Source organism: Branchiostoma belcheri, unplaced genomic scaffold (genome assembly GCF_001625305.1).
Source record: "Branchiostoma belcheri isolate BF01 breed outbred unplaced genomic scaffold, Haploidv18h27 scaffold11, whole genome shotgun sequence".
Taxonomy (NCBI): Eukaryota; Metazoa; Chordata; class Leptocardii; order Amphioxiformes; family Branchiostomatidae; genus Branchiostoma; species Branchiostoma belcheri.
Genome location: NW_017802491.1, coordinates 2,877,478 through 2,898,400, shown reverse-complemented (window position 1 = coordinate 2,898,400; position 20,923 = coordinate 2,877,478). Strand labels below are relative to the sequence as shown.

The 20,923-nt window shown below is 43.7% G+C and overlaps 5 protein-coding genes across 6 annotated transcripts in view; 4 read left to right on the top strand and 1 right to left on the bottom strand.

Moving 5' to 3' along the window:
* LOC109484823 (small G protein signaling modulator 3 homolog) overlaps nt 1–5,451 on the bottom strand; it is a 54,838-nt gene extending 49,387 nt beyond the window's left edge. The window contains exon 1 of the transcript XR_002141093.1: nt 5,388–5,451. The gene's annotated coding sequence lies outside the window, so the exon portion shown is untranslated. The remainder of the gene's footprint in view (nt 1–5,387) is intronic.
* On the top strand, nt 162–11,470 carry LOC109484724. Its single transcript, XM_019788086.1, has 13 exons — nt 162–371; nt 2,363–2,453; nt 5,502–5,641; nt 5,828–5,935; nt 6,112–6,223; nt 6,331–6,393; nt 6,563–6,619; nt 6,815–7,017; nt 7,130–7,436; nt 7,567–7,755; nt 8,477–8,555; nt 8,858–9,004; nt 9,768–11,470. The coding sequence occupies exons 1-13, from the start codon at nt 331–333 to the stop codon at nt 11,423–11,425; spliced, it is 3,195 nt and encodes a 1,064-aa protein (XP_019643645.1). The 5' UTR covers nt 162–330; the 3' UTR covers nt 11,426–11,470.
* On the top strand, nt 11,415–15,801 carry LOC109485271 (ankyrin repeat, PH and SEC7 domain containing protein secG-like). 2 transcript variants are annotated; one of them, XM_019788767.1, is made up of 8 exons: nt 11,415–11,547; nt 12,411–12,589; nt 12,712–12,781; nt 12,958–13,056; nt 13,232–13,497; nt 13,677–13,752; nt 13,947–14,096; nt 14,305–15,801. In XM_019788767.1, the coding sequence occupies exons 1-8, from the start codon at nt 11,443–11,445 to the stop codon at nt 14,392–14,394; spliced, it is 1,035 nt and encodes a 344-aa protein (XP_019644326.1). In that variant the 5' UTR covers nt 11,415–11,442; the 3' UTR covers nt 14,395–15,801. The 2 variants fall into 2 exon arrangements, with proteins under 2 accessions (XP_019644326.1, XP_019644336.1); XM_019788777.1 differs by lacking the exon at nt 12,958–13,056.
* Nucleotides 15,802–16,949: 1,148 nt separating this feature from the next.
* Nucleotides 16,950–20,388, top strand: LOC109486005 (histone H2B-like). The gene is given in 4 exon segments (XM_019789704.1): nt 16,950–17,015; nt 17,017–17,065; nt 17,068–17,515; nt 19,640–20,388. Coding segments are annotated over 4 exon segments (837 nt in total). The 5' UTR covers nt 16,950–16,964; the 3' UTR covers nt 19,929–20,388.
* Nucleotides 18,316–19,229, top strand: LOC109485687 (histone H3). Its single transcript, XM_019789357.1, has one exon. It carries the CDS (start codon nt 18,354–18,356, stop codon nt 18,762–18,764), a length of 411 nt encoding a protein of 136 aa, XP_019644916.1. The 5' UTR covers nt 18,316–18,353; the 3' UTR covers nt 18,765–19,229.
* Nucleotides 20,389–20,923: the final 535 nt, after the last annotated feature.

Genomic DNA, 20,923 nt, shown 5'->3' with positions numbered 1-20,923 from the left:
TGATGCGCCAAAAGAATATTCATCCGCCTCGAGACAAATATTAATGTTCCTCATAAAGCGAAAATTCCAACAACTTAAAGTACAGTGAAAAGGGAGACCAGTGCATAAAATCAAGTTAAATGTGCAAACAATATATTCAGCAAAGGTATGGTTGAGCAGAATAATTGCGAGAAATCGGGGACTACTTATGCCACGAGCGTATGAATATATCACAAGAAACTGCGTTATGCGAACCCAAATATTGTCCTCAGCCAAAGAAGACTGAGTTGTGGAAACCACGCGAGCACGACTTGGTGGACCTGCCAAGTCCACGGGCTTCTCTTCGCCAAGATGTCGTCCGATGACGTGGCTAAGAGCGTTGGCAGAAAGCTGTAAGTACACGGGGCGTGTTGTACCATTTACGATCGAATAGTTGGCAACGGAGACCCTGAAAATGGCATCTGTTTATGTGCTGTATTATTTCCACCCAAAACTGCAACATACACGCCTTTTCAGAACGGTGATTGTCCATTTAAAGCTGAGGTTATAATGATGCGTGTTCGTGAGATAGCATCAGACAGCTTCATTATTAATGCAGGCAGTTCATTGTGTCTCAATCTGTATTCAGACCACATAAATGATGGATCGGGTCAGCCCAAGCAATACATGTCATCAGGAGAACAGGTGTCAACACCAGCACAGGATACGTTTGTGATTTTTATGGGATGCTGATTGCCAATGTCATCTAAGCTATAACAAGACATGGGTTAGATATTTGAATTATCAAGACAAAAGACTCAACATCATGCATTTTGGATATATATCACCTATTAGTATGACTACAAATGTATAAGTGAGTGTAAAACTATATAGTTAATTCTTAGAAATGTAGAAACCACAGTTGTATCTTATGGCCTTAGCAGACTGTCTTACCATTCATGTCTGATAATCAAGGATTTGACTAACACTTGACTTCAAGTGTTATAAAGGACCAATGACATTATAATGTCATTGAAAGAACTTCCACTCTCAAAACATGAATGTTCTGTTATCCTTGTTAAAATCACACATGAAATGAAGTTTTCATAGTTGAATTGGTACATATTTCCGTTACCACTGAGCAAGACAAAGCCATTTCTATTTGTGTGTGCAACAGAGTCACGAACATATATGGACCCAAACAAAAGCTAATTGGTATTAATGATGTTTTCCATTTGAAGTTCAATCTCTAACATCAAGTTGTAAGGCGAGCTGGTAGATCATGTGAAAGAAATGAGTTACATCATGGTCTAGGGCCCATGGCAACCCATGATGTTGCCTTAGTTTTATAACTTATTGACCTTCACAAGTCAATTTGTTAATGTCATAACAGGGTTTTGTTTATGTCAGTCCGTGAAGTTACTATTATTGTGGTATAGCTACATGTCAACCATCATCTAATGGTTATCTTTACAGAAAAAAAAAATACTCGTAGGCATTGTTTTGATGACAGACTTTAGGATATAATATTCAGTGGGTCTCTAAGGTGGTAGTGACAATGTTGAAGAACGGTTGAACATTGCTTCATGTTAAAATGGAACAGGAATGATACAATCAAAGCCCACCTTATCTTTGCCCCAGGTAATTATATTAAAAAGAAAGGGCCCAGGCAGGTGTAAATGATTGTTTCCTATGGTTACCAGACAAACACATTATTACGGTAGAATAAGTAAGTCATTAGTCTGATCAAGGACGTATCATATCATGTTCTTGTCTGATGAATTGCTTCCAGCAAAATGATGGAGCCTTCTTGGAAATCATTTTCATTCAATTGTGTACCAGTATTATCATCTTTTTAAGGCGTCTTCATTTCATGTAGATCTCTACCTCACCTGATTAAAATTCAGCACTTCGCTGAAGTACACTCTATATTCCAGACAAGTTTGCTTGTCTTCCATGTCAGCAGCTCCCGAGAAAGAATAAAGTAACAAGTTTTGTTACTCTAAAGCAAAGCCTCTAGAGACGAGAAAGAGTCTGCTTTCACTTGCTGTTTTCCATCTCAAAGAGCCTTCCATCACAAGATGAGTGGCATGGTGCATCTTGAAAGGAGTTCTGTTGCATAAGTCTGCAAATAATTCCCTCAAGTGCCGGCATTTTGCATGCCTAGAATAAGAATGAATCAGACAGTACACTTCAAAGTTGTCCAATGGATACATTGGTATTCTCATCCAGGGTCTGGCCTGTGTTTACACCCCATAGGAATCTGATGGTGGTTACCAAGCAGAATGTATGCAAAACAAATTAAGCACTCTATAAGCCTATTTAACTTTACAGTATGTGTTACCACTGTTACAATGTGTTGGGGGAAATACCCTTAATTCGTGCCTTTCTTTTCGATGTGTAGGAAATACTACATGCAGATCAAACGCAGGGAAGATGGTTTTGACCTTTCAGGAGCTTACCTCCCCCAGCAAGACTACCCACCCCTCAAGCCGGTAAGTACCAGTGATTGTGAAATGGTCTGAAACTCTCTAGACAACAGAGCGAAAGAAGAGTAGTACAAACAGACAGCACTATTCATATGAATATTTCATTGGTTTTTTTTAAAAGTTTATTGCTTTCAATGCCTGTAAATAATACGACCATTGACTACTTGATTAAAGTTTACTGACTTAGTAGAGACTACAGTACTGTACTGATATTATCATGTAAAAATGTCAGTCTTATGCAAAGCAAAATTCATCTTCTTGAAGACAGTCTCCTAAGATTTGTCATTGGTCTCACTGTTGGTAGTCATCATTAGCATATTGCATAAGGTTTGCAGTGTTTCTCCCTGTCTCCCATAGCAACAGCTTTGTGTTTGCTGTTTACTTTGGGTGAATGCTGGTCAAAAGTCACTGGATTTGGGAGCCCGTATGGCAAGTGCAATTCATCAGCTTTGACTGTCACGACAGTTGCTTTGTCCTAATGCCACGCTGCCTTGAACATGAGACTTCTAAATCTAGAAATGTATTGTTACTGGCACTGAAGTAAGGACACACATGTAGCAAGTGCAGTCACTGAATGCTGCAGAAACTGGTGATGAAGAATAAAACAACAAAGACTGTTTTTACAATAATATTTTCACAAATTGACTCAAACTGAAAGCTTCTTGCCTCCATCCCCACATGAGGTTCTCTGATCTGCACTTAATAACATCATCCTTAAAAAGGTTGATTACCTGTATGAAATAGAAAAGCCAATTGGTGGGCTTAAAATCATGATGATTTGATTAGGAAAGTTGTACTCTGACCTTCTTAGTTACAACTTTCTTAATCTTGGTCTTTATACAATTGTAGTTTGCACAGAAACCTATAGCAGCTCAACAAACTCTGCATACCTGAAGGTTCAGAAAGAAATGTTTCAGTCAACATAATCTAGAACCTTTTGTTGTTCTGAGTTAGAGGTGTCAGTCACCTTCAAGAACTGTTACAGTGTACTCAGTACCCCACCCTTATGTGATTTTAGGTAAACACTTGTGAATGGGTGGGGTCAAGTAACAAAGGCATATATTTGGTTTCTGCAGGGTGGGTGTAGCAGTACTAATGTATCATAGGTAGAGGATCTTGAAACAGGTGGGAGAAGTGAAGGTTTCTGGCTTGGCCTGTGGCCAGTCACTGGAGTGTATGGCTAATCCTTGGTAATGAGATGACAAGTGGAATCACCTGTGCTTACAGTTTTCAACCTTAACGAGCTTCAGTAAATAGGTGCAGATCAAATTCCTGTGCATAGTTCGACAATCTTTGTGTCACCTCCACACGGCTTGGGTCAGTTTACATCAAACAATATGGAGCCATAAAGGTCAACATCATCTCAAATATGGCCTTAATGGCAAGAGCGATATTGAACATATTGTCATGTTTTCTCGTAAAGAGAGAAGCATAACCGTTACGTTATATATTTTGTCAGTTTATCAGTCTCCTCAGGTGTTTAGCTACTTGGCAACATGTCCCATACAGCAAGCCTCCTATCGTTACCACAGTTATTTGTTCTCTTCTTTCTAAAGAACAAATATGAAGCTGGGTCAGCTATGTGTCAAAACAAACTTAGGTTGCTATGTGGTTGTGCTTCCATTTTGTTTGATTTATAAACATCCCAGCAATGTTTCTGGATGGTAGCATTTGGAACTCAGTACTTTGAAAGTATACAATGTAATTTTGTGTTGCTGCATGAGTTCTCTCATCTTTTACGCTTAATTAAAAGGTAAGCAACCAAGCTGTTGCTTTCCATTATGTGGTTGTTTACACACTACATACCTGTGCTTCACTGGAGACACATGTGAAAGATGATAACATGGTACAGGTGGTGTTGGAAGAAAATAGAAGAAAGAAAGTGACAGGACTTAAGCCTGCTGAACTGGTCATAATTGCATTTATATTTTAGACCTATCCTGGCATGACAAAATAATGGCATTACCTGAGGGTGAAACAAGAGGGCAGGACATCACCCAGCATACCTCACGTTACCAGGGAATTGTCAGATGATCATTCAGATTTCTGAGATTATTTCTTACCAATTGTGTCTCATCAATACCTTCAGTAATACCACTACTCTCTGCAAAACCTCGGCGTCACCATTTTTGTTGAGACTTATCAATCAGAATCTTTCCCAAAAGATAACATCTTTTTTTGTTTGTCCTGAGGATATACCTTCATTTAACACTTACTTAATTATTTCTACAGTCAGAAAAGTGCCAGGGTTAAAGGTGCAGCTGATAAGGGCAGCTGAGTGAACTGGTAACAACGGACAGGAGATAGTTGCTAGGTCACCATGTTTACATACACAGTGAAAAGGCAACTGACCACAAGTTCATTTAGTGCAAAGACTCTTGTGTACTAATAATCATATGTCCAAGACTTTCTCTTGAAAGGAAAGTTGTTAGGGAAAGATTGTTGAATGAAAAACTGACTGCTGATGTCAAATTTATTTTGTATGTAACGTTAGCCCCTCCTTGACCAAATAAACGAAGTTATTCAGTTCATGCAAGTTTGATTGAACCTCATTGGTTCAGGCAGCAACAGAAAGAAAAGTAATTTGTGGGCCTAATGTTATTAATGACTGAATGTTAGTGCTGACTCATAGAACAAGGCTTACTTTTGTATAAATCAATGTCACGGAATGCAGCGTGTTAGTGCAAGGTGGAATAGAGAGTGAGTGACTCCAGTTCAAGCCTCCATTTTTAGATACAACTATGTATCTATATATACTCATTATAATGATCTGTCCCCTGTGCAATAGCAGCTATGATTTACCATATACATGTAACACTTCTGAAGTGATTTTTTAATGATACTGCTTTTTTTTAATGGAGTACATAATTTTTGAAATATCATAGACATAACAGTATTGAGTTGCAAGTGAATTTCCAATGAATAAGAGCTGACACCTACCTTTCACTTGAATGCTGCATAATGACTGAGGATGGAGCATCATAATGATTGTTCTGAGTTCTTCTTGAGTGCCTGGATGTAGATTGTATGCTCATGTTGTTTCCCTTGTTTCAGAGACCACTCATGTTGTACCACGATGAGAGGATGCATGACCGCAGTCTGAAGCACTACTTCCACAGCCCTAATGTCAAGACTAAGATCCAGAAGCTGGGTCCGCCAAAGTCTCCCTACAATCAGAGAGAGGGAAAAGTCAGGTAACTGACAATACCTTACATAACGAACTTTGCATTAATACAATAAGTGGCATCACATGGTAGTATGGTACCTTAAAACACCCTTGGGAAGGACCCAACTTTGAGCCGTAGTCTAGGGCGCAAGGTTCTCAGCATTCAGCTAAAAGTGTTCAATGTACAAATCTTATTGTTCTTTTTTCCCTTCAGGAGGCGGATTGACAGGGTTGTTACTAAGACTCAGTTTGTGGAGCCGCTGATTCAGGATTTCAATGCACCCCACTCTCCCAGGGGCAGGCGTCGCTCTCCCAGCAGAAGGTACGTACAATAGGGACTGAGTAATGCTGGGTATATTCCATGACAGTCTTCCTGACATGACTGATTCCCTAGCACCAAGACATGCTAGCAACTGAAAACTTGATCCATTTTTTAAGAAAAATTAACCAAGTGGTACTTAGTCTTTAATACTGGGATTTACGATATCACTTTTTCAGAGCAAGGCTTCGTCCCGCCAAGAAGGTGCTGAGGAGGTCACCGCCCCCGACTATCACCAGGGGTGAGGCCCAGAGACTGGTCTCCATGGCAACCAAGTTACTTGTGGCAACAGTAGGTGTCCCAAACTCTCTCAGCAAAGTGTTGAGTATTGTAGATTCAAGTTCTTGTGGAATACAATTGAATTATATATCATAAACGTATATTTTGTCTTTCTTCAGGAAACTGTGGATTTGGATTCACTACCTGGGTATCACCGAGGTCCGACTGCTTCATACCCTGAGGTAAGACTAGAATTGCAAGCTCTTTGTCAATGGTTTAACTTTTAAGTGTCATCCATTTTGCCATGACGCATTATGTTCACAACATTTTCTCTGTCGATTTATGCTTTAACTAATATAAACAGCAGGACCTGATAACTTACTAACAATTGTGTCTTCCTTCACTCGTTAGGTCACAGGTGGAAGGCTTCCAACTCTTGCAGGAGGAAGAGTTCCTCAGAGACCACAGGTACAGTTCAATATTTTCTACCTCATATTTGCAGTACTTTGTAGTACTCTGACAATAGAGACATTAAGGCTTGACTCCCCTGCCCATCTTTGAAATCTGACATTGGGCATTTTATTTCTGCTATGCTCATAATTTCATTGCTGCCCTTTGATTGGTTCTTAAATCACTCTCTAACCTTGATTCTACCTCATGCAGAGTGCTCCAGCCAAGGAACAAAAGAAGCGGAGAGTGAAATACACATGGGACATCAACGGGCGCCGTGTCCCCGTAGAACCGTACATGCACACGGAGCCAGGCAGTGACGAGGACCCCGACAGGGAACCTGTCCCTGCTGAGTACAACGGCATGAACATTGCTGTGTCCAATGGCTCCACCAGACATATACCTGAGTGGTTACAGTAAGTAGCATTAGCTTTCTGGAACTTATTCCTCTTTGTATGGGTGCCATATGATATCAATAAAAAATTATCTTTCAGAGCCTGTTGTGATGCACATGGATGTACATTTCAGGCTACAAATGTCCAAGTTGGACATGGATCCACGGCAGCAGGTCAGGCCCAAGTCAGCTAAGTGGAGGCGAGGCAGGCGAACCACCTCCCCTCGCAGCCAGCGCCCGTACTCCGCCCACCCCACGGCCTACTATCCCCCTGTTCCCCCCGAGATGTACCTGGACCTCCCGCCCAACTCCCCTCCTGCAGGGGTGCCGCCATACGCCTGGTCACCTGAGTCTATCGACATGGCAACACAGACGATGGAGGAGATCGGGACACAAACAGACCTGGAGGACAGTGGAATGTCCACTCTGCATAGTGGAAAGGTAGGATGAAATACACCGTTTACTTCTGACCATCTACAAAAGGTTAACTCTGGACAGTTAGTCATTGATATTTCGTCTTTTCATCTATGTGAGAACCACAACAATTGTTTGATATTCTTCATGATCCTAGGTGTCCTCCAAACCCTCTGTGACTGAAGAGGTAGCCTATGAGGTGTCCGTCCACACTGCTGACCGCCCTGCGGCCAGCCTGAACCCAGAGGCCTCAGTGTTCGTCCAGCTGCATGGGAAGAAGGGGGAGACAGAGGAGGCGATCCTACAAGAGTCCAAGACTCACAAAATGGCCTTCCAGAAGGGACAGGTGTGGCTTGTTTTGCCTTTATGCCCTCCTCTTCTTTAGACGTCTGTTTTGGTTTGGTCGCCCTGGGGTCGTGAAGCATCAAATCTTCAATTAGTATCAACTTGAAAGTAATCTGTGGGTTATCAGATGATAGCACAAAGACACAGGCAATTATTTCTTACCTTTCATGTTGGCCAAAATGCAACTAAAAGCCGTCGTCAGTCTGACCTGCACCTGCTAACTGTAGCTTGGGGATAAGTTATGCTCAGTGGTGGCAATTTTAAAAGGTCACATGGCCGGGTTTCTCCTGAAAACATAATCCAGGTCTGATGCCACACATTATCAGGAAATCTTTTTAAGTCAGATGTCTTTCTTGTTATGTATGTAGTTATACCAAATACCCCATGCAGCTTTGTCTCTAAATCTGTCTCTTGAAACACTACACCAAACACCAAAATATGTTTAACTGTCATAACTATCATTACAATTAACCTTTAACCATGTTTCATGTTGGAAGTTGCATTTGAATAAAATAAAATTCAATTCTCATACTATTGATGATGATAAGCAGGGGAAGGGGATCAGAACAGACAGAATTTGATCTTGAATTCTTTTTTTTTCTATCATGAGCTAATGTAAACAATAGCCTGGATTGCAAAACTCTGGTATCATTTCAACTGCTGACAGAATATATGACAGAAAATTGTTTGCAAATTTATACTGTATGTCTCCGTCCTTACAGATTGACCGGTTTGATATTCAGACTACTGATGTGGGAAGACTGCTGTCTATCACTGTAGGCCACAGGCACACAGACACAGGTAAGAACAACTTATATTCCAGATTAAATTACCAACCATTAACAGTCTTAATTCAACGTGAAAGCTAATTTAGATATTCATGAGAAGCACTGCACCTGTGGCTCATGCAACCAAAAATTAATGCATGTATTGCTGTAAGTGTTGCTTTTAGATTTCAGCAGGGATTTCAGATAATAAAAGAACAGTTGGATTCAAAATCATCCAGACACGTTGTTATAATGTCCAATGGAAGTGTCCAATTTAAACCAGCTACAGCTATGGTATCTCCACCCAGTACTGACTGTTGTATGTCTTGTTCCCAGATTGTGTTTGGTATCTGGACAAGGTTGTGGTGAAGAGACTGAGGGAGCCAGCTGTGACGTATGAGTTTCTCTGCAAGTGTCAGCTGTCTGCTGAAGACAACAAAGCTGTCATGGAACTACCACTGAACTGGTGCTCAACTGAACTAGGTACTTGTGTAGAAGATTATGTGACTGAATGTGAGCAGTGCGAACACAATCTATTGAAACAGCTTAGTGTTCGGCTAACTCAGAGGCTTTGTAAATTTGATGGACAATTTTTTGGCCATCACATGGACCCTTTAATAAACATTTCTATGAGCATTTCAACTCTGTTACAGAATGTTATATGTGTAGGTTTATGAGTGTAGAAATGTACTTGTTATTACATTAATAATGAACTTCAAGGCTTTCTTTGTAACACCTTCATGTCTGTCTATGCAATGTACAATCCATCTGCTTCATTTCTGCCTACTGCATGCATTTCACTCAGTCATTTGAGTGAATGCCCTGTGAGGTTTACCCAGGTGGGTTGGAAAGGATGGCTACAAGGTGTTGTTAATATGTCTTGTCTTGTGCCTATCTGTGTCCAAAATGTTCTACTACTAACTGTTGCATGTAAGAGTTTTTTGTCCCCATTTCTGTCTGTAGTTTGTATCAAAACACAGAAGAGTAAACATGTAACTTCACATAACTTCAAATATATCTTCACCACACTCAGCACAGAAACATGCATTCCTGTGTCACTATGTTATCCACAGTGCAAAGGTCTTGTCTACATCCACAAATAACCGTACCTTGTATCTTTCCTTTGCTTGCTTATTTGTACATACATGTATATATGTAGCCGTGTCACCCTGAGTGAAGTGCACAATAACACACAAACACTTTATCTAAATCATAACTGTGTATTATGTCAACATTTCTTTTACAGATGAATCAGACAAGACATTGTCAAGCTCAAGTTCTGAGAGCGACTTTTCTGAGGAATCAGAAACAGAATCAGAGCTGGGATCCAGAGCATCTCAAAGGTCAGGCTCCCAGAAATCTGGATCTCTTGGGTCAGGATCTGAGAGGTCTGGATCTCACAGGTCATCAGGATCTGAAAGATCTGGATCTCATAAGACTGCCACAGAGAAGTCAGAATCTGAGGCAGAATCAAGGAAGTCAGAAGCAGAATCTGGGAAAAGTGAACGATCCAGAAGGAGTGAAGGGTCAAGGAAAAGTGTAGGATCACGGAAAAGTGAAGAATCTGCAAGAAGCAATGTTTCAAGAATAAGTGAGCAATCCAGATCAAAATCAAGTGAAGGGTCTGGGAAACGTAGAGGGAAAGTGTCAGAGAAACCTGTTAAGAGAACACCTTCACCTGACTTGGACAGCAAAAGGAAAAGAAGACACAAAAGGCCAGAGTCTCGCTCGTCACATTCTGGGATTGATGATGGGAAGTTGGATTCAGACAAGGAAGGGGAGACTGAGAGGGAGGTTGTGGTTCGTCCTAAAACTGCACGAGGCAGGAAGGTTCCAAAAGACTCAAATTCTGATGCTGAGCGAAGACCTTCCAGTGAAACGAAGGGGCTGACCCAGCTACTTATTGTGCATCCAGATGAAGAAGCAAAATCTGATGTGGAATATTCTGCCACAGACAATGACTCTGTGGCTGTAACTGACCGCAGTGAAAAGATGAGCTATGTGGAACCAAGTTCAGACAGCAGTCTGACAGATGTTGAGGATGAGCCATACTACCAGAAAGATCTCCCATCTGATAGAGACATTAATGAGGAACAGCAGGAGGAAACACCACGGAGGCTGGTGAATTACAGTGACACGGCAGGAGAAGGGGAGGGCAGCGGCAGTGAGGAGGAGGGGGCAAAGGCAGAGGACAGTGACAGCAGTGACTCTCAGTCTGTCCATAGTGCAAGGCTAGTGTCAGAAGTGGAAACAGAAAAACCTCAGGTGGAAATGGTGCATGTGGTACAGCAGCCAGCCATGGCCCATGGTCCGCCTCCAAAGAAGGCAATACTGAAACAAGTACCAAGCGCAAATCTGGTGACTATTGTGGCTGAGGTCCATGTACCTACACCAACTGAAAGAGGAGTTGTCCAGGAAGAGCCTGAAAGAGAAGAGACAGTGTCAAGTGAGCCTGAGAGGACAGAGACTGTCACAAGTGAGCCTGAGGGGACGGAAACTGCTCCAAGTGAAAGTGTGAGGACTGAAACTGAACAGCAAGAAGCTGAAGACCTGAACGAAATCACACCACCCACCTCCCCAACCATTGAAGCATCTGAGGGAAGTCTTGGTTCGCGTAGACTGAGCGATGTTGGGGAGACCAGTGGTGAGACCCCTGTGCCGAGGAGTGATGAGACGTCACAGAGGGGGGAGGAGGAGAGGGGGCAGGGCAGTGGAGAGAGTGACGCTGACGGGGAGGGCAGCACAAAAGCCGATGGAGAGGGTGAAGATAAGGATGCAGATCAGCAGTCAGAACAGAATGACACTGGGGAGAAAACTGAAGGACAGGGTGATGAAGATGATAAACAAGAGGGAAACATAGTAGAGGATGCTGTGGAAATTGGAAAGGATGACAAGGAAAAGTAGATAGTGGGCAGCAGGAAATGGAGGACTCCGGGAAGGGAGATGAGATCGAGAAGAGGGGAGAGAATGAGAACAAAGAAGAAACTCCCGAAGAAGCTGGTAGTGTCTTCATGGAAGGTTTTAAGGTGAGTATCAAAGACAAATCAAAATCTTATTAATCTGTTGTGAAAAGGATTGAAATTTATGGTACATTATGGGGTAAATATACATACCAGTACAAGCTTTACAGCTGGCTCTCTATATCAAATGTGGGACAGTGCAAAGTAATACTAAAGATTCCTCTTAAGGGGGCACACCCCAGTTTATTTTGGGTCTCAGTTCGATTCTGCATACCCTCAACTCTAGCAACCGTCTCTTTCAGGAAAAACCTCTTAAGCCAAAACACTCTGTTTGCAAATGAAGGATATCCCTCTAGCTACGAGAACAAAAGAATTTCAATTTCTTTCACCTCTCACATTTTAGCAAATTTTAGGGGGGAAAAGAATTTTTCGCTGAAAAATGATGCCAAAAATTGGCCATTTTCACGTGGAATTAAACCCATCACCCAGATTTTTGCCACCGATATGACTTATATGGTCGGAAAGAGAAAACCCTTATGTATTATTAAGAAAAGTATAAAGAAAATCCTAACACTCAGATTATCACAATAGCCCGTCGCGCGAGGCATAGCTACAGCACCCCCAGAACGCATACAAGGCAAAACTAGGTCAAACCGAAGCACCGCGCTCAGGGCGGAAGGACACCCGGAAGTAAGTCTCGGGCCCGAAATCAATTTTCACCCAAAACACGCCACTTCTTACACTTTTCAGCCATGTTAGTAGCTAATCCCATTTTGCAGCAGATTATGAGAAATGTAAACTCAAACATGAACCATCGGAACCCCTTCGTCACTTTTTTTCCGGGCACTATAGTGGACCCCTGTCGCGGAAGAACTGGTGTGTGCACCGTTAATGTTGGTTGATGAGCACCAAACTTTTGTGTATTCTAGGCGGGCCTTGAAGCAGTCAGAAAGTCAAGTATGTCAACAGCGAGTCCTTCAGCAAGCCTGGCATCACTACACACAGAGGAGACCCATCCCAAAAAGGGCCCAACGATACACCAGGCGGCCAAGATAGGGGACTTGGACAGACTGAAGGAGCTTGCCACGTATTCAGAGGAGCTTGTGAGGTGGGTGGGTCAATACAAGTGTCAACTGAATTACTTGGAGCTGATTTTAAACATTCCAGTATGGCAGAATATGGATCGAGTTGACAAAGCCATTAATTTCACCCTGGTCTTCTTTCTTCCAGCCAAATGGATGAACGAGGCTGGACTCCCCTCCATGTTGCTTGTGCTAATGGCAGGCTGGAAGTAGTGAAGGTAAGATGGTGTGTCGTAAGGTTGTACTATTACATTGAGAGTATTATTCTGCTTAATTGAAGTTTATGTGTATAGTCACTGTATGGCTTCCTTATTTGTCTGTTTTTCTAAGAAGTTGTCATTTTGTTGTAACATTCTGAGACTGAGTGTGTGTACACTTCTTGTCTCCTGACTAGCACTTGTCTGTGAAGACAGCCAACCTGTACAAGGAGACACCTACTGGGTACACACCGATGCACATAGCTGCCATGAACGGCCATGTCAACTGTATGATGGTGGGTGGTGGTGGTTTCTTCCCGTCTTACAAATTGAGACCACTAGATATATATTGTTGCTTAGACTGTGAACAGTAGTGAAAAGTTCCTTTCTCAACAGTGGTAATACAAACTATTCTGAAAGAATGAAAAAAAAAGGAAAAAAAGACAGCATACATGTACTCTTACCTGACAGGTTCTGCACGCTATGGGATGTCCCATCAACTCTCGCAGTGCAGACAGCCAGACCCCGCTGCACCTGGCCGCCATGAACGGACACCCCGAGTGCTGCAAATGGCTGCTGGCCAACCGTGCCTCACTGGACGCCAAGGATGCCATGGAGCGCTCTGCACTTGAACTGGCAGAAGAGTACAAGCATGACACTGTGGCCCAGCTGCTGCAAACATGCAGGAAGGAACTGGAGAGGAAAGACAGTTCCCTCACTCTGCTCAGGACATCAGGGTAAGGAACTGAGCATTGGCCTAACCTCTTACTGTGTGCATACAAATGGACTACTATTTTTCTTTATTTCACTTCACCAAACAAGATGGAAGAGATGGCAAAACAGGTGTAAGAACATCTGCTAGTTACCAGACAATGAAATGTGCTCACAAGTGAAAAGTTGTATTATTATCTTACAGAACATCTAAAGATGCTGATGTTGGCCAGCCAGTGGAGGAAAGTGAAGAAACAGAGACGTGGCATGATGATAAAGAAGTGAGTCTGGTTTATAGTCTTATTGCTATGTACATGTATTGTTTTGCACAGTGGTTGTGATTTTTTCAATTAAGAAAGAGAACTGTTCAATTCCTTGCCTATCACTGATTGAAAGAAGGTTATGCCATTAATTTGTTATTCAAACAATGACAACTTTTATGAGTTGATAAAAGAACAAATTAATAATTTTACAGGAGCCTCCTAAGAAAACAGAGGAGAAGGGGAAAGAGGAGGACAGCTCTGCTAAGGACAGTGAAGAAGGTTCAGATGAAGATGAGGAGTCTGACAAGTTGGACGATGCTCTGCCAGAAGCTGTGAAGAAGAAAGAGAAGGAGGCTCTTCTGGTAAGGGCTCAGAAATTATCTGGAATATGAATACAGGGGTGGCCATTCTCAAAATTCTGTAGACCGTTAAGGAACAAATAAGTAAAAACATCTAAATAATCGGCCATCATCAAAAGAGCTGATTTACAGGTATGATGTGAAGATCTACAGTGAAGATAGCAATCTTTTGTTCAGATTCTAATACTTTCTTTCCCACCTGATGCTCCAGGACAGGAAACGTTCGTATCAAGAACAGCAGGAGAAGATGGCAACAACCAACACCAGCTTCCTGGATGCCATCAGATCAGAGTTTGAATAATACACATGTAAAGATTATTTTACAATATAGGTGTGTCACACAAATAATGTAGATGTACCATATTAGAGGGCAATGGAAACAAATTGTAACAAATAGTTTTAACAATCATTCCTTCAATAGGGAAACAAAATACCATACTCATACCTCTGTCCCCATAGCCCCAGGGTACCATCCTCCATAGATACCACCAGCTCATTCTTGTTGCTAGCCTGGGTACCATCCTCCATAGCCTGGGTAGTCAGCAACAATCAGAGAGAGCCAACGGTACCTGTGGAGGATGGTATGCAGGCTATCAGAAATGCTCTTGAAGTAGCAGTGCTCAAAGGAGACTTGTACATACATGTAGATGGAAAGCATGCAGAATATTATGATGTCAGAGGTCTGTAGGTCAATTTGAGTGAGTTTTCTGGTGGAAAATGTACTGCCTTGTGTAAATAGCTGCAATACTGCAGGATTAATTGCTGATGGGATTATCTAATAAATTGTCATAAATCCATCCAGCAGAACTTACTAAGGGAATATAGTTTTAGTACATACATGTACTGGCTTTAATTAATACCAAGATCTGGGAATAGTGGATGACTAAAATCTGTGTGCAGTAATATAGATTCAATGATTTTGTTTGACCAAAAGTGGGCAACAGATTGATTTTGTCTAGCATGGTGCCATCCTGTTTGTATACCAGGGCTCCCAGTGAGCGAATATGGGAGCCGTGCTATACAAAGGCGATGGCACCCAGGATAAATTCCATCCACCAGCCTGGTTCAATGTCAGCTATGATTGAAGGTTATTGTGATGGGAGGTGGGGAGTAAGACTGCAATACTTAAAGTACATGTAGATGATGTCTCTGCAATATTAGTGGATGTATGAAATTGAAGTGGTCCTTGATTACAGAGATTATGTTCTTGTCTGTATATGTCTTCACCTTTAGATACCATTGGTATGATGTAACTTTTGTATACACAGTTCTAGTGGAATACTGGAGCTTACATGTACATGCTGTATGAGGCTACAATCTCCATACAAAATACAAGAAGATAACTTTAAACTTAACTGCAAAGTTAAATTGATTTGGCCAAAATGCATCTGGACATGCCAAGTGATTTTCATTGATATACTAGTAATTCTAACATGACTTTGTGATGATGGCATGTCTAGAGATCACAATACTGTCTATCTACTTCGAATGCTACATATCTCGAATACCGCAATAGGAGATTGATAATTGTAAGCTTCATCACATCCCATTAGGTGCTATATACACACACTAGGCTAGTTGCTGCTACCAGAACAGTGAAACAAAATAGGTGCATGGTGCCAACCTTTAAAGAAATAGCTGTTATTTTTGTGGCAGAAGTATTATAATAGCAGCTGTCTGCATTTAAATAAATGTGTAGATTTTTCCATTTTTGTGTCCAAAGTGTTTTCTTTTGAAAAGTTTTAGTCTCTGTCCACAGAGTGTCAATATGTTCATCTGTCTGGTAGTGAATGGTATTGGCAAGGAGGATAAAAATCAAATTCAAGCTGTTTCAGAAAAGATGACTAGTGTGATACTGCACACGATAAGAGAGGGGGTCATTGATGAGGTCTGACTCTGAGGGAAATAAAAAGGTTTTTGGTTGCTATAAAAGGGTTTGGGCCAACTTGATAGATTATATAACGTTAATATTGTAAGTCTACTAATGATAGCACACTGGTTGATCTACTATGTTGTCTGAGGAAACTACAATATTCTTTCCGATTCTGTGTGCGTGTTCCGTGCAAAAGAGAAAACTGTAGCGTGGGGTCTGCCCGCGCTCTGGGACTGTACTCGATCAGTTGAGGGCTCAAGATGGCGCTCGGCTCGACCGCCACCGGCCGAAGTAGATCGTGTTGGAAGTGGGCTTGTGGAGTGTTACCGAGCCACCATGTTCACCATTAATGACCTACCGTTAGTCACTGGATTTTCGCTGCCCTGTAAGGTCTCTGGAACCGACAAAAGAGAGGTTAGGTTGTTGACAAGGCGGCCAGTAACTTGACAGCTCACCCCGCACATTCCGAGACTCGGCCGCCATGACAGCACAGGGAGTGTGTGAGACCCAACTTTTATCAGGCGCACTTTCCTCGCAGATCACACGATATCCGGAACAGCACGACGCAGATCGTTAGCCAAGGGGTAGGTTGCGACAATGAAATCGCGACCAAGTGCACACTGCGTCCAGAAACGGCAAGAAATAGACCCGAGATGGAAAGCTTCACTGAGCGACAACGCTTCCCTTGCAAAAGTCGCCGTTGTCGCCATCTACAACCATCGACGCCGACAAATTTTGCCAGAGGCGTGAAGCACGATTCCTCAACCGCCTTACGGGCGCAAGAAAGTGTGTGATCCGTGCTTGCCGACCGGGTAGCAAAGGTGGAAGTTGGACAGAGAAGCACAACTTTTTGCACAGGAAGCCATTTTGCGAGAGGAGGGCTCGCAAGATCAAGTGTTGCTTCCGACCACGTCCGCAATACAAGTATAAACGCGGTGCAGCACCACTACGAGTCTAATTCTCTGTTTCCGTCTCGACATCCCGATACGACTGCAGACATGGCAGATACCGCAAGTTCTCCCAAGAAGGTCGCCAAGGCCAAGAAGCCCCAAGGCTCCAGCAGCCCATCCTCCGTGCAGTGACATGATCACTGCGGCCATCACCGCCTGAAGGACCGCAAAGGCACGTCCCTGGCGGCCATCAAGAAGTACGTGGCGGCCAACTACAAGTTCGACGTGGAGAAGCAGGGCCATGTCCTCAGGCGCACCCTGAAGCGCATGGTGGAGAAGGGCACTCTGACCCAGCCCAAGGGGAAGGGCGCCTCTGGCTCCTTCAAGATCAGCGCCGCTGCCCAGAAGCCGGCCAAGCCCAAGAAGAAGCCCGCCGCCAAGAAGCCCGCTGCCAAGAAGGCGAAGAAGCCAAAGAAGCCAGCTGCAAAGAAGCCTGCGGCCAAAAAGGCAAAGAAGTCTCCCAAGAAGGCGGCAAAGAAGTCTCCCAAGAAGGCGGCAAAGAAGTCTCCTGCCAAGAAGGCGAAGAAGCCCGCCGCCAAGAAGGCGAAGAAGCCAGCCGCCAAAAAGGCGAAGAAGGCGACGAAGAAGCCGGCCAAGAAGTAAGAAGCCATCCAACCAAAACAATACTACACCGGCCCTTTTCAGGGCCAACCACATCTTCCCAGAAGTACTATTTCACATCGCTTAACACTTTGGCATATCATAAACAGGGAAATAAAATAAAAGTCGAAAAGGACGATATTACTAGTAGTTTGAATGACATAGCTAAACCTAATACTTGTACCAGCCCTGGTCTGTGCACAGACGCGACACAAGTCTGGTATATCTTACTACATCCATAGAAAACTAGTAGTTTCTCCAGGTTCAGCTTCTCGCTTCTGAAGACAGTTGTAGATGTATTAGAAAAGTGGTTTAGGGTTGACATGCGCTACAGGACAACAAGGAGAAAATCGTCTACATGCGCAAGCGATACCAAGTTTTTAATTCCACGAACACCAAACCAAGTAAGACATTTATCATTTCATCAAAATTTATGGGAGATGCGGAAAGTGGTCATTCAAAAGTGCCCTGAAGGTCAAACTCAGTAAAAGAACAACTTTAGTGTAGAGTAGAATAGGTCCGACTCGGTCAAGTCCACGATATGACGAGCAATTTTCAAATTCATCGAATTTTCCTGCCGTCAAGTCATTTGCTGACCACATTCGGACACGAAAAAAAAGTCGTCGTGCAGAGCTTGCTGCAAATCCTGGATTCAGCACTGGCCATCATCAGCCAATCCACATCTGGCATTGCTCGGCAACATCAAATAGGAGTGCGGTCAGAGGAACCGATCATTGGCCTCAATTTTTGGGAATATATGCAAGCGCCACCAAATAAATAGCAAACACCTCCTCTTGCGGTAACTTTTCTTGTCGATTCGCACAGGAGACACACGCAATGGCTCGTACCAAGCAGACCGCCCGTAAGTCCACTGGAGGGAAGGCCCCCAGGAAGCAGCTGGCCACCAAGGCCGCTCGCAAGAGCGCCCCGGCCACCGGAGGTGTCAAGAAGCCTCACCGTTACAGGCCCGGCACCGTGGCTCTCAGGGAGATCCGTCGTTACCAGAAGTCCACCGAGCTGCTCATCCGCAAGCTGCCCTTCCAGCGCCTGGTCAGGGAAATCGCCCAGGACTTCAAGACCGACCTTCGCTTCCAGAGCTCTGCCGTCATGGCTCTGCAGGAGGCTAGCGAGGCCTACCTGGTCGGTCTCTTCGAGGACACCAACCTGTGCGCCATCCACGCCAAGCGTGTCACCATCATGCCCAAGGACATCCAGCTGGCCCGCCGTATCCGTGGCGAGCGTGCTTAAACACCCAGCCTGACCCAAGTAACCCCGGCCCTTTTCAGGGCCACCCACATTTTCCAAAAAGAACCATGTTGTCGTCATGTTATCCCTTCTTAACACGCGTCGACTGATCAACGTACATTCAGAAACACGTGCCACACACAACACCTATTATTTATTTGCGCGCTACATGTAACGTTACGTGTATAATGTGGGGAGGGAGAGAGGACAGAAACAGCAGTCTGAGCAAAGTTGTCAGAAACGAATGCATTTTCGCCCTTCTTTGGGTCTTACTTTTAATTTAACCCATGATTTAACATACTGTGTAGTGCGACTGGACATTGAAATCCCGTCGTTCATAAATTTACATGGTGCCTATGCTAACGTTCGCCTGCAACCGCCATGTTCGCCTTCTCCTAGGTCCGTATACTAAAGCCCTAATCTCCCAGCGGATTCGTTCGGGGGCATGCAGGGGACGATCAAACATTTTGCCCATATCTACGGGCGACCAATGGTTACAGGCGGCCAATATAGACTCCCCTTACCCCCGAGAATCTGTTCGGAGGTCAGATCCGTCAGTAGACATTTTGAATTGTCCAACGTACTGTATACAACGTGAACCAAAGTTTGAATTTTCGTATATCATCAATATTTGATCAAACACCATGCAAATTGCTTGCGGAGCCGACATTACTGGCAGCAGCTCTGCTTCCTACCACGTCCGCAACAACCGGATAGGATCCTAAATTTGCATGTGCTCTCTTATAAATAGGTTGTGCACACGATTAACGCCAGTAGTTCTGTTCACCGATCGAGAACAACATGCCGCCAAAAGGAGGAGGAAAAGCCGCCAAGAAGGCCGGAAAGGCCAGGCCCGCTGGAGCCAAGGGCAAGAGGAGGAGAAAGAGGAGGGAGACCTTCGGTGTCTACATCTACAAGGTGCTCAAGCAGGTGCACCCCGACACCGGTGTCTCCAGCAAGGCCATGGGCATCATGAACTCCTTCGTCAACGACATCTTCGAGCGTATCGCCGCTGAGGCTTCCCGCCTGGCTCACTACAACAAGCGCTCCACCATCAGCAGCCGGGAGATCCAGACCGCCGTGCGTCTGCTGCTGCCTGGCGAGCTGGCCAAGCACGCCGTCAGCGAGGGCACCAAGGCCGTCACCAAGTACACCAGCTCCAAGTAAACTGTCTGACCGCCCGACCAGTATACCCCGGCCCTTTTCAGGGCCACCCACATCTTCCAGAAAGTCCCGTATCGTGTCTCGATAATCTTGTATACTAGTACTAGTATTCAACACTGACCAGTCGTTTCTGTACTATTCCATGTATTGAAATGAATGAAAAAATTGTATTGTACGTTCATGCTGTGATACGGTGACAATATAGTGTGGCGCCGGTAGATGCTTATTGCTACCTCTACAGTGGCTAGGCCATTGTATGTATGGGTTTAGCAGTTGTCGGTTCTCGCATCAGAAAACGATTTCAAACAATGAATTTTGAACATCTGAATTCAGCACTGCATTGATGGGAAAACATTAACAACTAGGAAGACTGGCTTTCCTCAACTGTTGGGGCCAAAATATGAGCATTTGAAGATGACTCGGAACCTGAATACCTTTTTCGGTATTTTGGGGGAATCTAGAAAAAAAACGTGGCTATATACACTCCCGGAGTGTATATAAAATCTATTTGTCTTTTATATACACTCCCGGAGTGTATATAAAATCTATTTGTCTTTTATATACACTCCGGGAGTGCATATAAAATCTATTTGTCTTTTATATACACTCCGGGAGTGTATATAAAATCTATTTGTCTTTTATATACACTCCCGGAAAGTTGATAGGGCATTCGAATGATCTGTCGCCGGTGCGAAGACCGCGCGATCGGCTGTGTTATCCGGAGTCACCAAAGGGACCGGGGCGAACCCCGGGTTGGTCTTGGTCTGATAAATGCACGCCAGACCGTGAGGTCGGCGCTTCTTCCGCATGTATTAGCTCTAGAATTACCACAGTTATCCATGTAGGATGTGACGATCGAAGGAACCATAACTGATTTAATGAGCCATTCGCAGTTTCACTGAGACAGTTTAAACTTGCACGTGCATGGCTTAAACTTTGAGACAAGCCTATGACTACTGGCAGGATCAACCAGGTAGCGAGGACGCCAGGGGCGCGCG

Excerpts from the sequence above, each read along its gene's own strand:
- LOC109484724 (XM_019788086.1), top strand. The coding sequence starts at position 331 with ATGTCGTCCGATGACGTGGCTAAGAGCGTTGGCAGAAAGCT. Across the intron at positions 2,454-5,501 it reads ACTACCCACCCCTCAAGCCG|AGACCACTCATGTTGTACCA; the intron begins GTAAGTACCAGT and ends CCCTTGTTTCAG. Across the intron at positions 9,005-9,767 it reads CTGGTGCTCAACTGAACTAG|ATGAATCAGACAAGACATTG; the intron begins GTACTTGTGTAG and ends TTTCTTTTACAG.
- LOC109485271 (XM_019788767.1), top strand. The coding sequence starts at position 11,443 with ATGGAGGACTCCGGGAAGGGAGATGAGATCGAGAAGAGGGGAGAGAAT. Across the intron at positions 12,590-12,711 it reads TATTCAGAGGAGCTTGTGAG|CCAAATGGATGAACGAGGCT; the intron begins GTGGGTGGGTCA and ends TCTTTCTTCCAG. Across the intron at positions 13,057-13,231 it reads GCCATGTCAACTGTATGATG|GTTCTGCACGCTATGGGATG; the intron begins GTGGGTGGTGGT and ends CTTACCTGACAG.
- LOC109485687 (XM_019789357.1), top strand. The coding sequence starts at position 18,354 with ATGGCTCGTACCAAGCAGACCGCCCGTAAGTCCACTGGAGGGAAGGCC.